This window comes from Phascolarctos cinereus, unplaced genomic scaffold (assembly GCF_003287225.1).
Source record: "Phascolarctos cinereus isolate Bilbo 61053 unplaced genomic scaffold, phaCin_HiC Scaffold_4;HRSCAF=312, whole genome shotgun sequence".
NCBI lineage: Eukaryota > Metazoa > Chordata > Mammalia > Diprotodontia > Phascolarctidae > Phascolarctos > Phascolarctos cinereus.
This window is the reverse complement of record NW_027555847.1, coordinates 291,725,233-291,740,770: the sequence shown is the minus strand read 5'-3', so window position 1 is coordinate 291,740,770 and position 15,538 is coordinate 291,725,233. Positions and strand designations below refer to the sequence as shown.

Sequence of the window (15,538 nt, the reverse complement as noted above, 5' to 3'; positions counted from 1 at the left end):
TCCCTCCTTTTGGTGTTGTGCAGCAATCTTGGCTTTCTTTCTTTATGTAGGTAGATGGAAGACCTCACCTTCCATGCTGTCTCCTATTTTTTTCCCCATACTTTGTAATGCTTGTTGTGATATATTTGGATCACTGAACTTCCTCTGCCTTTCTTCAGCTCAAATCTCTTATTCTATCAGTCAGTCAGCAAAGACTAAATCAACTATTATTCAGTGATGCATTCCAGCTGGATTAAAAGTGGCTTCTTGCTAGGGCTATATTTGACAATGCCATTCTTTTGTCCAAATATCTCCCTTTTAATTTTACAACATGGAGTCTGTGGGTCTGGTATATGCTTGAGAGATAATAAATACAAATGATCAGATGCAAAGTGAGCATAAGGGCTTTTAAAAAGTGACTACATAGTTAAAAACAGCATGCCTCCCCCAACCCACCCTCACCTTGGTCAGTGGCTAGTACCTTACACGTGGCAGATGCCCAATAAATTGAATGAATGCATAGAGGAATTCTGGTTACCATTTGGTGAATGTAGTAACCCAAAAATATCTGATAAAATAAAGTGAGAAATGTCTAGAGAAGCAGGATCCTTTTTTTAATTGTTATTAAGAAAAGGAAATGTTTGATCAGAATTAGAGATCAGATTCAATATATTGCATTCAATGTATGTTTTCAAAAGCTTATTTTTTCCATATGTAACAGCATCTTGATAGCTCACTGGGGGATTAAGGAGGGGAGGGCTGGGGATTCCTGCCCACTAGGAGGCATTCATCTCCAGCATCCTGTTATACCTATGTATTATAGGAATATGCAACAGAGCAGAATGGATAGAGCATGTTACTCAGAGTCAGAAAGACCCAGGTTTAACTCCTGCCTATGACACTTACTGCTAGCTGAGGAACTGTGAGTAAGCCTATCTAAGCCTCAGGCAACTCTAACACTATAGGTGAGCAATGGGTTTCACATCTTGATTTGGAGTCAGTGAAACAAATCCCAGATCCTTGATGTATTACACGAGTAAATACAAGCATATATACACACACGCGTATGTGTATGAATTAAGCCAGTGTTTTTGAGTTGAGATCATAATTTCACTGTCTAGATTGTATCAGGTAAAAAAAAAAAAGGTTGTGTAGAAGATATGAGCATGGAAGTTTTTGTTGGGATACCGTGGAACATATGCAAAGTACGAAAGTCAGTGCCGGGCTAGTAAAGCTCACTTAACCCTGTTACTTCCATCCCTCTGAAGAATAATTTGGCTTTGAAAATACATTTGAAATGGAAAAGGACTTTTGGAAAGCCAGAAAAGGCCTCCTTCCTCTATCTGTAGAAACAGAAGGTTTTCACATGTTCTTTGCATATCATCATATTTTATCTCAGTTGAATTACTTTTAAGTATCTCACCTGTTTGATGCCATATTCAAAAGCCTTCTGGGCTAACCTGCCAGGGCCTTCCACTGTTTTTCCATCATCATTTGGGCCCCAGCTTGCACTGTAAATATCCACATGGTTGGGATTGAATCCAATTGAACTGGCCTCAATAGCATCAGTCACAATGCCATCCAACATTCTAATGCCTGAACAACAAAAAATACTGTGTCACATATGTATATGATAACTTCATTTGAATAACGTTGTTTTCCTCCGTAAGCCTATGTATTTTATTTCATGCTTTAAAAACCATTATCTTCAGCTGTCAAAGGGAACTTCCTAAAGCACAGGTCTACCCATGCTGTACAACCCCTACATGCCCAATCAATAAACTCCAGTGGCTCCCTATCACTTTCAGGATCAAATACATAATCCTCTGTTGGGTGTTCACAGTCCTTTATAACCTGCTCCCCTCTCAAACTTTCCAGTCTTCTCGTACCTCACACCACTCCCCGACACACTATGCAATCCAGTGACATTGGCCTCATTGTCGTTGATCAGTCTACTGCCCAACTCCAAGCATTTTCACTGGTTGTCCCCCATGCCTAGAATGCTGTCCCTCCTTATCTCTGCGTTATCATTTCCTTGGATTCTTTCAAGTCCCTACTAAAATATGCTTTTTACAGGAAGCCTTTCCCAATTACCCTTAATTTGGTGCCTTCCTCCTGTTGATTGCCTCTTATTTATCCTCTATGCAGATTTCTGTACAGAGTTGCTTATAAATCATCTCTCCCATTAGGCTGTGAGCTTCAGTAGTTGTCTTTTGCCTTTCTTCGTATCCTCAGATCTTAGCACAGTACCTAGCATATAGTGGATTCTTAATAAATGCTTATTTATGTTTATTGAGTTGCTGAGAAGAGATTCATAGGCTTCACCTGACTGTCAAAGGGGTCCAAAACTTAACCAAAAAGGTAACAAAGCTCTAAGAAGTGAAACAACTACAGTCTTTGGTTTGAAGTCACAGGTCCGCCACTTCCTTCATTTGAATAGCTCTAGTCATTAATGACTGACATTTGTAGACATGATTTCACTTGATTCTCATAGTAACCTTTCGACTTTGAGTAAGTCAATTGCATTCTCTGAGTTTGTTTCTTCTGTAAAATGGTGGTCCAATAACAGCAATGCAATTGAAGTCTGCTATGCGCAAGGCTCAGAGCTCGGTGCTTTGTATCCAAAATGGAAAATGGCACCATTCGTGCCCTCAGACTTCTTACAATCTTATAAAATCTTCCTTGCTCACATCACAGTTGAAAAGATCAAATAAATGAGTGAAAAAAAATAAAAGTGCTCACTGTGTGCCAAATACGGTGCTAATCTTGGGGTTACAAATACAAGAGTTAGTACTTGTCTTCAGGGCAGCTAGGTGGCTTCGTGGATAAAGCACTGGAGTCAGGAGGACCTGAATTCAAATCCAGCTTCAAATAGATGGGCAAGTCACTTGGCTTTGTTTGCCTCAGTTTTTTCACTTGTAAAAATGGGTTGGAGAAGGAAATGACCAACCACTCTAGTGTCTGTGCCAAGAACATTCCAAATGGGGTCACAAAGAGTTGGACACGACTGAAATGACTGAACAAACTTGTCCTCAAGAAATGTACATCCTAATAGCCTCATTTGGGGAAATAGTGGCCAGGGAAGGAATTTTGGTTTCCAAAGTCACAAAGAAGGTCAGTGGAGTCATAGAGGAGTAGACTAAAACCTAACAGCACTGGCAGTATTGATATGACTATAATTCCAAGAGCTCTAATAGGAGAGAGAGGGTGACAGAATGATCACAAAAGCATCCAATTTCAGAGTTGAAAGAATTTGAGCAACTGAATATGTGACAAAGAATCATCTCTACGACATATGAGATAAGAGTTCATGAAGCCTCTCTTGAAAGTTCCCCAAGGAGGAAGAACCCACAGCCTCTCAAAGGCAGCCCATATAACTTTTGGATCACTCCAGTCATTCATAAATGACATGTATGTAGTATTTCATACGCATGATCTTACTTGATTCTCATAGTAACCTTGTGAGATGAGTCCTACAGGTATTATTATTATCGCCATTTTACAGATAGGAGAACTGAGGCTCATAGAGGTTCATTGGCTTGCCCAGGATCACATATCTAGAAGATATCAGAGAGGGCTCTGTAGTCATCAAATCAAGTGCTCCTGCTGCTACACTGCCCTGCCACTTGTTAAACTGTTAAGTACTCTAAAAACATGAAGAGAAAGACACATTATGCTTGTTTGTCCTATATTATTAAGGGCTCAAAACAAACAAACAAAATAATAGCTAGCATTTATACAGTGCTTTAAAGTTAGGAGAGCACTTTATTTATGTTATCTCATTTGATTCTCTTAACTTCCCTGTGAAGTAGCTGCTATTATTATCCACATTTTACAGATGAAGAAACCAAGTCTGAGAGAGATTAAGTGACTTGTTTAGAGTCACACAGCTAGTAAATTTCTGAGGCAGGATTTGAACCTAGGTCTTCTTAACTCCAAGTCCAGTGTTCTATCATCTATCCCACCCAGCTGCCTATGGATCAGAAACCAAGCAAGCTACATCTGTATAAGTTGCTGACAGCAACTTTATATCCCTTGCTACCTTTTCAAGCAGGCAACCAGGGAAGATGAAGTTCAGTGTTTCCACAATTACCCCCTTGAATACTTAGTTCTTTTCTCTTTCCCCTCCCTGTCCTCCAATATATGACTTAGATGTGTGTGCTGTCAGGAGTGGTAAGATGGAGTGGGAACTCCACTGCCAGAGTGGTGCATGTGGGGCAGCAGAGGTGATGCAGAAGTGATAAGACTGTTATAATAGCATCTCGTTCCCAGCTCCCACCTCTCAACAACCTTAGAAGGTGAAAAAATCCAGAAGGATGTATTTATGTTTTCCCAGTTGGAAATGATTTTCTTCTCGTCTGATCTCACAGCTCTTTGTACTCTTCCTATGCACTTCCCACAATTTAATTGGCATTGTGTTTAACCTGTGTATGCCTTCCCACTAAATTGCAAGCTACTTGAAAGTAAATTCTTTATCTTATTTATCTTTTACCTCCCCCAATGGCTAGCACAGTGCCCTTTCCTCAATTGTCTTTGTTGAATGTTGTTGTTGATATTTGTCCTTCATTCTCAAAGAGGACCATGACATCAGGGAGGTGATGACATGACATGCAAGTGAATTGGATTTAAGGGAGGGAGGGCTGTGCAAAGTCACCAGCCTCGCTTTCTCCTCCAGAGCCATCTGGGTCCAGTGGCCAGATAATGGATCAAGACAACTGGAGATGGCTCTGGATGCAGTAGGGGACCTTGGCCTTTTCAAGCTAAGATCTTTAACAGGTCTCAGGTTAGCTGAGGATGAATGGATTAATGAAGACTACCACACAGACCTTGCAAGAATGTGCCAATGGTGGTAAACACCCTGGCCCCATTTAGAAATCGTGTTTAGCAGGAGTGAAAAAAAAATCTTTCCACTTAAGACAGTTAAAGCATGGGAAGATAACCCTGTTTCTAAGAACTGACTTAAAATAACCCAAAAGGCATTTTTAATGTATCTGTTAAGAGACATTTTCAGGGAAGAAACATCCCTTTCTTTTCAAATAATCTCAAGATTTAAATCATTGCCATAGATTTTATTTGTGTTCCTCGAGGGTAAAAATTATCTTCAGTTGTGGGGAAGACAGAAACAATAGTTCTTTGTGTTTACCAACTGGCTGTCACCTATTATCAGCCTCATGAATTTATCAACCAAGAAGGCGAAAGTAATGTGGACATATACAAGTATCTCCCTGATTGTTCCTGTCTTCATGTTGATAATGCTATGGTATATTCAGGTCCAGAGTCTAATAGAAAATAAATCCTAGGGTTCCCATGGTATTACTTAGTATGGTACAAAATGAAAAAAATCTGAATGTATTATTAATGCTGTATGATACATTCTAAACTGTAATAAAAATTCCTTTGGAACTGAGACAAAGTAATATAGGGGAAAGAACACCCAACCGGGAGTCAAAGGCAGGTCCTGGTCCTGGTTCTGCCTCTAATTTTCTGTTGTTAGCTTGGGAAACTTTCTGGGTCTCGGTTTCTTCTTCAGCAAAATGTGAGATAATTGTGCTACACTAAGTGGCACAATGAATAAAATGCTGAACTTGAAGTCAGGAAGACCTGAGTTCAAATCCTACCTCGGATACTAGATGTGTGACCCTGGACAAATCAATGAACTCCATCACCTTCAGTTTCCTTATCTATAAAGTGGGGACAACCATAGTGCCTACCTCATAAGGTTGTTGTAAGCATTTTGCAAACCTTTAAGAATTATAAAATACCAGCTATTGTTATTATAGTATGTCACTACAGTCAGTAATTTCTGTGTTAGAAAAGAACACCAAGTGTTTACAACATAAGAAATTAAAAGCTGGGAATGGGATGGAGAGGAGAAGCATTTGTGGCAGCTCCGTGTGTCCCACAGAGAGAAAAGATTAAGAGAAAAAATTAAAATAAAAAGGGAGTGCTGAATCCCAGCTTAGTTTTCATTATTTATAAAAGAAATTGTAAAAAATGCAAAATAAATAAAGGATCTGGGTGCTTTCCCCCGCAGCATGTCTCTGAGAACCATAAACACTTTTAACCAATGCCTTAATTGTAGACATTTCAGATAGCTGCAGCAGGCCAGATGTTAATATTTTTTTCTCAAAGACAGCTTCTGGTTTCTTAATTATTAAACATCTACTAGTATATGTATATGTATATGTATATGTATATGTATATGTATATGTATATGTATATGTATATGTATATGTATATGTATATGTATATGTATATGTATATGTATATGTATGCATATGCACATATACACATGTATATATGTATACACACACACATATATGCACATACACACATAGATATATAGCTATCTGTCACTCAAATAAAGAATATATAGTGGAGCAAGAAGAAGAAGCCAGGAAATTTTGGCTGCTTCAGCTGCCACATTACAAGCTCTAGACAATAAACCTTCCTCAAACAGAGCAGATGGAAAGCTACATCTGGCTCAAAATGTGCTCAACATTTCCATTCATTTTTTTAGGATGTATGTGTTAGAGCCACGCACTCTTTTATTTAAGAGTATATCCCTTTATTTGGCTATGAGCCATACTTAGATTCCGAAGGTCAGCTTCACATGTGTCCTTTTGGGAGTACTTTTCCGGCAGAGGCAGGGACAAACTTTACACGAGTCCATTACCTTGATCTAAAACAACTTTAGTTTGTTTACCTCCAACTCTGGAATTGTAGGCAACCCCAACACCACATTTCTGATTATTGGCTTGCATGGCAATTTCTCCAGCACACCTGGTTCCATGCCTGGGAACAATAAAAATATAAAAACATAAATAAGAAAAAATGTATTGTTCTTTCTCACATGTCAAGAGAGACTAAACCAGGAATCCTTTTCTAGTCCCTTTTCAAGCTTTCTTTTTTTTTACTTTATTTTTAGGCAATTGGTGTTAAGTGATTTGCCCAGGGTCACACAGCTAGTAAGTGTTACGTGTTTTGGTCTGAGGTGATTTGAACTCAGGTCTGGTGCTCTATCCATTGCACCACCTAGCTGCCCCTTAAAATTTATTTTTATTTTTCCCATTCTTTTTTTTGGTGAGGCAATTAAGATTAAGTGACTTGCCCAGGGTCACACAGCTAGTGTCAAGTGTCTTAGGTTAGATTTGAACTCAGGTCCTCCTGACTTCAGGGCTGGTACTCTCTTTTCAAGCTTTCTGCACCAAGGTGGGTGAGACACTCTCATGCCTTCCATAAGGTATTGGTTTGAAATGAATGTTTCTACTCTTTGTTATAATAATAATAACAACAATAACTCATATTTATATAATACTTTATAAAGCACTTTCCTCACTACAGCCCTGTGAGGCAGGTAGTTCAAAAATAATAACAATAGCTAGCATTCATATAGTGCTTTATGGTTTACAAAATGCTTTACATATGCTATCTCATCTGATCCTCACAAAATGACGTTGTGAAGTGAGTGCTATTATGATCTTCATTTTACAGATGAGGAAACTGAGGCTGGGAGAGATTAGGGGACTTATCTAAGGTCATGCAATTAAGTAAGTTTAAGAGACAGATTTTGAACTTAAGTCTCCCTGACTCCAAGTCCAATACTATTCACTTTATCTCAGAGCTGCCATTTTATCATTTATCATCTCTACTTTATGGATGAAGAAACTCAGAAAGTCTAAATGATTTGCTTCCAATCAGTAAGTATCAGAGCAGAGACTTGGAACCTGGTCTTCTGGCACTGAAAGGAGCCAAGTGTAGTATGCTGTCTGGCTCCCAGCATTGACTTTTAATAGTGCTGTTACTTTGGCTGCCTGGAACAGTGAACTCTGAACCCACCTAAACAAGACACTCACAGCTTCCCTAATGTCCCTCTTTCTTCCCCTAAGCATCCCCATCGTTTGTCAGATTAGGATTTCCGGTGTTCTTGTAGTGTTGGTGGAAGATAGCAAGGCACCTTTGGAGTTTGGAATGCTAACTGAAATACCAATAGGAGATTACTGAAGAATTACTTGTGGTTCTTTTTTCCCAGAATTATTTCATATGGAACCAGAAACCCAACAAGAGGTTGGCCTTCCAAGCAGTCAGGGTAGGCACTCATTTACATGGCATAATTTGGGGAGTTTAAGAAAGTTTCTCTTTCTGAAAAAGAACTCCCACCTCATATAGTCTTAGTGCCTGAGATTTTACTATTAGAAATCTATTCCTTTGGGTGAAACATTGCCCTCCTCTGGCATAATTTTGAAAGGAATAGGTTTTTCTGAAAGAGATAAATAACATATTCAGTCATTAATACTTTAGTGAGAATAAGTGGATAAGATGTGATAAGTGGAGCCCAGGGGTGGCATGAGGGCATTAGAGACCCGAGGTGAGCCAGGGAAGGGAAACACTGAGAGAGGACAAAAGGGCTCAGGAAAGGAAGAAGGACATTGAAAATAATTTTCCCTTCCTTCACCATTTTGCCTCAGGTTGATCTTGCCTAGCAAATTCTTTAGTGGTGAAATGTGTTTAGAGACATTAGATTTAGTGGCTCCTTCCAGGAGTTAGAACACTGGCAGTCTGGTTAAGTGTGCCCTTCAGTATAGGGTCCTTTCTAAGCCAGGGCAGATAATTCTGCCATTAATTTTCTCCAGTGTTGTAGGGAATATGCAGGGGATGAGCACAAGAGGCTTTTTCCTCCTTGCCTGTAGAGCTTCTCCTCTTTTCTCAAGAAAACTCATTGTCATTTAAAGAGCATGAGAAATCCTATTCTAGGATTGGCGATCAGGCCAACAACATGCCCTTCTCTCCCAGACATCTTCCCTATTCTCTTTCCCATTATCCCTGCCTCAGGAATTTTCCCCTCTGTGGGTTACATACCTGGCTCATAAGTAGCACAGGGCCATACCCACTGCTTAGTACTCTTTGTTCCTTCATATTTTCCCACTGTGAACAACAATGGGGATGGGATGGGCTACCAATCTAACTTCAGTACAGCTTCTCCCTCCTCCATCCGTTGGCCCTAACCCAAGGGGAAGAACATGAGCATCTTTCTTTTCTTTTTCTCAAGGCATATACTCAAAAATTATTTTTTTTAAATGATGACAGGGACTGGCACTTAAACAGGCTTAACTTCAAAAAGGATTATTATGCAAGATAGCATTTCATTTTAAAGAAGATTATTATGTTGGTTAAAATACCTTGGTCATACCTCTCATTTGAGTACTCTCCATAATTGGTGCTGAAAGGCTCAATTTAATGGTAAGAGTTTTCTGCACTTCAAAGATTTTGTTATTTGTTGTAGTTTGGCTTGCAGAGTCAGATTCAAACGCTGCTCACATTAATCTCATTTACATATTAATAGAGAACCACAATGGTATAGATAGATTCAAGAGATAATGCCATTGGAATTAGAGGATGATTCCCCATTGCTATAAATGTCAAGACAAAATGAAGACATTTATTCTCAAAGCCAGAGTCATTTATCCTCTGACAACATGCTATTCGGACAGCTTGATTCTATAATGCCAAGTGATTAATGATAGGGATGCTATCATTTTGGTTGACAAAGAAAAACTGGAATGATTGCTGCTCATGGTGTCATTTTTGAACAGCTGTGCCCTAATTGGATCGGTGGATTTTCTCTACAACCTTTGGAGCCTGTCATTTCTCCTCTAAATATGTGATTGCTCTCAACTATAGAAACTCATACGCCTTGGTTCATAGCACATGTAGTTTTCTCATTGGATAACGGTTTCCTTAGAAGTTGACCTGCTCATATGGTGACATTCCAAAAGCAGAGTTAAGTCCTGGGCCCCTGTAAAGGCCCAGTGAAGAGAGTGTAATTGAATATATACAAGTGTGGACACATTTATGCACAAACAAGCAGTAGCTCTAAGCTCCCCTCTGCTAACAGGCAAGGCAACTCTGTAGAGCACAAAGCTACCCAGCTATTTCCCAATCTTAAGGACCTCAGAGTCTCACCTGGATCAAAGACAGAGGTTCAGTATGGGCAGCATTTCCATACATAGGGGTTGGTTATATATTCCTTAAGCTGGCTACCCTGTAGGTTGGGAGCAATTCTCCATTGCTCCCTCCCACCCCCATTCAGATATAGTTAGATGGTCAGTGGATAGAGCAGAGGAGCTAGAAACAGGAAGACCTGAATTGGAAATCTAACTTAAACACTCGCTAGCTATATGACCCTGGATAAGTTAATTAAATTTTTTAAGACTCGGTTTCCTCATCAGTAAAAGCACCTACTTCTCGGGGTTATTGTGAGAATTGAATTATAAAACAAATGCAAAACTCTTTGCAAATCTTAAATCATCACATAAATGCTGGCTATTATTATTTGTACCAAGAAAAAAAGGGAGGAAGGGGAGGGAGGTTTTCCTCCTCTCTGTTCTTCCAAGAAGACCATCATCCTGTGTAACAGTAGAAGAATCCAACCCAGAAAATGGAAGGATTAAAAGCCTACCTACACAACACTATTTGTAGGAAAGTGTGGCCAGAGATATTGTTTCTATTTTCTAGAAAGAGAAATTGAGGCATGAGGAAATTAAGAAATTTACCTAACATCATACAGATAAATTATGGCAAAGTCAAGATATCAAGGCCATTTAAAACTAGCTAGCATTTATATAGCACTTCAAAGTTTGCGAAATGCTTTGTGAATATATTCTCATTTTATCCTCATGACAGCCCTAGGGGTAAGTGATATTATTATCTCCATTTTACAGAAAAAGAAATTGAGTTTGAGGAAGGTTAAGTTACTTGCCCAGGGTCATACAATTATTAAGTATCTGACACTGCAGTTTTGAACTCAGGACCTCCTGACTCCAAGTCCTGCACTTTATCTACAACACCACCTCATTGCTAATTCCTAATCTGGTGCTTTAAGACAAAGATATGTTTCTTATGAAGCAAGAATTCTCTATGGAATTATTTGTTTTATTGTTCTTCCTACAATATTGACAGACCCCAGAAGCTATGAAATCTGCCCAGTAAATTGTAATAATTCCCTTCATCTCTTGAATCCTTTAACTTTGCTCCCTTCCCCCCCTCAAGAAAAAGATACTTCCCTGAGTTTTAAGTGATGTTGCTAATAGTGGGGGAAGAAGGATGGGATGGGGGAAAGGAAAATGAAGGTGGTTTGGCTGAGAGACTCTCCTTTAACTCAATGCTACAGCTCAGCTGACCATACTCAGTAACTTCATAAAATAACTGAAATGTTCAATTTGACTTGGGAACTCCATCAATTCCCATATGCAACAACAGATGCAAAAATAGTGGGTGTTTTGGTTTCTTTTAAAAAACAACACAAAATGCCAATTGTGACATCGATGGTGGGAACAAAGAGTTCTACAGTTAAATGATGAAGCACTATGCATTCTGAGTAACCAGAGTGCAGAAAAGCATGTGTCATTTATAATACATTTTGCCCAAACAAGCTGAAAACATTTAAATGCATTTCTCTAAGTACGAACATTTACTCACTTGTTTTCATTTGTGGGATCATATCTGGGAAACGGATCACGGTCATTGTCATTAAAGTCATAACTGGCCTCTGGGTCCTACAGAAACAGCAAATCAGCATTACGGTGTGACTGGTCAAAGGCAACCCACCCTCCCCTGGGAGATGGTTCAGAGGAATGTAAGTCAGTAGTATCTAGCCTGAGCTGCGTGCTTACATCTTGCATCCTCTAGCCATATAAATGAACCAGGTAATAGATACAGCTAAACTAATAAGAGAGTGATCTGCTTAAATATCCCTTCTCTTGGGTCTGAATGCTAGGGAGCCTGAAGTCATGGAAAAGGTGATAGCATTAATAGCAGCAAGAATAATAATGGAAATGAGAATGAGGTAATAATCACATTTCTGTAGTGTTTTATAGGTGTGCAAAAAGCTTTATGTATATTATCTCATTTTATGTATATTGTCTCATTTTAGGGTACTGTACTCAGAAAACTTGTGCCTGAGGCTTAGTACCATCACCATGTGACTTCAGGCAAGTCACAAAATCTCTACTGAGTCTTATTTTCTTCAGTCTATAAATGGAGATTACAGTATTGGCACCACCTAGTTTATAGGATTGTTGCAAGGCTCAAATAAAACGAAGTATGTGGAAGTGTTTCATAGCCGTAAGGTACAATGTAAACGTGGACAGTGAATTACCTATATAATTTTGAATTCACAATCAATGTATTCTCATGATGACAATCCACTGTAGATTTTAAGAATCTTTTTAGGCAATTCAGAAAGAAGACTTTTAAGCCAGTAACTAGTATTTTAACTATTTAGGGAAGGGTGGTCCAATACAGTCACTACAGCCCCAGAAAGTGAAGTAGTAATAGTCTTAGGGCCTTGTGGCCAAGCAGAGAATCAGTCAGTGCTGCTTACGTCTCTATGTGCTATGTGTGTGTTTCACATATGGCCATTAGGTTCCACTTATTGAACATCACCAGGCAACCAGATTTTTCCTAGACCTTATTATTCTCTCTCCTCTTCACACATACACACACCTGTTAACAGCTCTTTCTCCCCAGGCTGACTCCGGGTTTGCCCCTTCACTCTTCTGGCACAGATGGCAAATTGCTTATCACAAGATTGGTGAACAGTGAAACTATTACGTATTCATAGTGTGTGAAAGCAGGAAGGGACTTCTTAAATTACTCTCTAGATCAATCCCTTCAGCTTAGTTGATGAAACTGAGGCCCAGAAAGGCTAAATTACATGCTCAAAGTCACAAAGCTAGTCAGTGGCAGATTCTGGAACTAGAACTAAGATCCACTGGAGCCCAGTTTTCTGCCTTTCTGTTTACACAGTTCTGTGTCCCCCCACTGCTTTAGGGTTTCTTAGGGGTGATGTGCCTGCCAGAAGAATTATGCTAGTATGAGCACCTAGAGTTGAGAGCTTGGGGGGAAAAGGTATGTTAGACCATGCCTAGAATCTCATCAGACTGCGTTGCCCTGGACCCTTTCTTCCTGTCTATGCCAATTTTATTCCCCACTGAGCCCCCAGCTGTGGTTTGAACATGGGATAAAACATGCAATTCAGGCCTCTTGGTCTAGGATAAAAAACTATTTTGTATACTATAGGTGGGCAGAGCATTCTCACAAACTAGAACTGAATTGAAGGGTGGTACCCACCTCCGTTTCTTGGGAATTCTCTGTTGTCCCTGACTTCTTTTTTAAAATTTTCCTTTTTTTCAATTTAATTTAATTTTTCAATGAATAAAAATCTATTTTCGTTCTCTCCCATCTCCCACTTTTTTTAGAAAAAGCACTTTTAAAAAATAAATATGCATAGTCAAGGCAAACAAATTCCCCTATTAGCCATCTTCCCCCCTTCAAAAAAAAAAAAGAAATGTGTATGTTCCTTTCCAGCTCTTATCCATAATTCCTGTTCCTTAGCTTTCACCAGCACTATTTACAGTTATAATTATGTTAAATATGGTAATTGGTTCCAACCCAATGGGAATATTTAGTGAGAATTAAAATAATGTTACCACTTCGGGGATTCATTACTTGCACTAATTGAGACCTAAAAGAGCCTCTGGATTACCTTGTTTTTATACTGTAAACATTTTACATACATTCATAGGGTCTCTTAGATTGAATGTAAGTCTCTTGAGGGCAGAGACTGATTTTTTTTTCTTTGTATCCCCAGTGCCTAGAAAAGGGTCCGCACATCGTAAACACTTAATAAATGCTTTTTTTCTGCCTCACTGCTTCACTTCACTTCACTTTACTCTGCCTTCACTATGGCCCTCCTGCTTTGGATCTGAGCACTGGGGAGGATGTACAGTTTAAGTATATGACACGGCACCATGATTGAAGACACTGATCTTTGGAGAAGTGCAAGAGTGAATTCTAAAAAGTAGATTTAGTTATCTAAATTTTGTTTGGCTGCCTTTTTTTGTTGTTTTTTTTTCTGCCCAGAGAAGGTCTGGAAGATTTTTAATAATTCACCTTGTCTGTGTGACAAGAGAATATGCCTGAGGTCTGATGCCCACACACATCCATTGTGAGATTACTCCTGGGAGATTAATTCTATTCAACTCCCAGTAACACAAAGCAGGTTTATGATAAGCTGGCAGAAGGGTGAGGGAAAGGGACAAGAGGCTCTGGATCATGTGACCCAGGCCAGGCAGAACAGGCTTCTGCCTGAGGAAATAAATGCTCAGTTCCTTTATGTGTGTGAGGCTGAGCAGGGAGCTGTCCACCACTGTCTTGTTCATAGGCAGAGGGTGAGAGCCCAAACTCACATAGTTTGCGTAGATGTCGGTGTGATTCCACTCCAGGCCATCATCCAGAACGGTGATAACCACTCCTTTTCCTGTTATTCCTTTTTGCCAAACTGGTATCACATGAAGGTCCAACTTGGGCAAGACTGGAGTCATCCTGGTATCTTGCTAGTAAAGAAAAACAAGAATCATTGGTGGATTTGGGCTTCATTTCCTTCATTTGGGAGCTTAACTTGAGCCTCTGCTTGGAAAATTGTGTTTGCTTTCCCTGGTGTCATTCTTGGGTGTTTGGGCAATTTAATAGAAGGTAATTAGGTTAAAAAACCCAAAGTTGAGGGTAGGTCTTGAAGAGTGAATCATCAGGGTGGTACACTTTTTCTTGCTGTTCCAGTGGAAAATCACTTGAAAGGATGAATCACCCTGGGGCCCCTTCTCTTTGAAGGATGAGGCTTTGAAGAAGCCACTTGCTCATCATTTTCTTTCTTTTCTAATGAAATGTTCAAGCTTTCCGTGTACCAAAGCTTTGTTTGATATCCTATATTCCTTTTCTCTGGAAAAATAAAGTGAGGCACAGATTACCATTCCTCTATGCTTTTGATTGCTTAGTGCATACATAGTCATATCTCTAGAGTGTTTTCATCTTTGTTTCCTGAAGAAAAAGGGCAACCTGCAATGGACAGTCAGTGATGCCATTTAATTGCATATTTCCAAATTCATGTGACTTGGAGAATAAGCTTATGTTGGAGGGCTCTCTCTCTCTCTCTCTCTCTCTCTCTCTCTCTCTCTCTCTCTCTCTCTCTTATCCTCTCTCTCCCTCCTCCCTCCCTTTTTCCTTCTCTCTCTCTTTCCATCTCTCTGTGTTCTAAAGTTATAGAGTATGGAACTGCATGGCTGGGCTGTCAGGGAATGGAGGTCTATGGAAGTGAAACACCAATAGAGGTTGTCAGATATGTAACAAAGGAGTCAGTAACTTGTATGCAACAAAAATAAAAATTTTTATCAGAAGCTGAATAAACCCTTCTCCCATTTACTGGCTTGGAATATATAGAAACCATAGCCTACCAAGCAGGAGCCAATAAAGTGTGCTGCGAAGGAAACTAGGGTGTTCAAATTGCATAGCACATGTCTGATCAAATTCCTAAGAGAATGGACTTTCAGCCTCAGGAACAATGAGGGAGGCTATATTCATCACTGTGAAAAGTAACTAACTGAGATAGAGTTAGGAATCATGGAGAAGTGTATTCTTCTACTGAATAATACAGAGGGGATTATTTTAAATTAAAAATTTCTTTATAAATAAAACCAATGTAGCCAAGAATAGAAGGAAAATA

The 15,538-nt window shown here is 39.4% G+C and overlaps 1 protein-coding gene across 1 annotated transcript in view; it reads right to left on the bottom strand.

Annotated features, from left to right (window-relative positions):
* Nucleotides 1–15,538, bottom strand: part of PCSK1 (proprotein convertase subtilisin/kexin type 1) — a 54,828-nt gene that overhangs the window by 23,804 nt on the left and 15,486 nt on the right. Inside the window, exons 4-7 of the mRNA XM_021009036.2 lie at nucleotides 14,229–14,375; nucleotides 11,458–11,534; nucleotides 6,686–6,774; nucleotides 1,403–1,575 (exon numbers count right to left, since the gene is read on the bottom strand). Coding sequence (XP_020864695.1) covers nucleotides 1,403–1,575; nucleotides 6,686–6,774; nucleotides 11,458–11,534; nucleotides 14,229–14,375 — 486 coding nt within the window. The remainder of the gene's footprint in view (nucleotides 1–1,402; nucleotides 1,576–6,685; nucleotides 6,775–11,457; nucleotides 11,535–14,228; nucleotides 14,376–15,538) is intronic.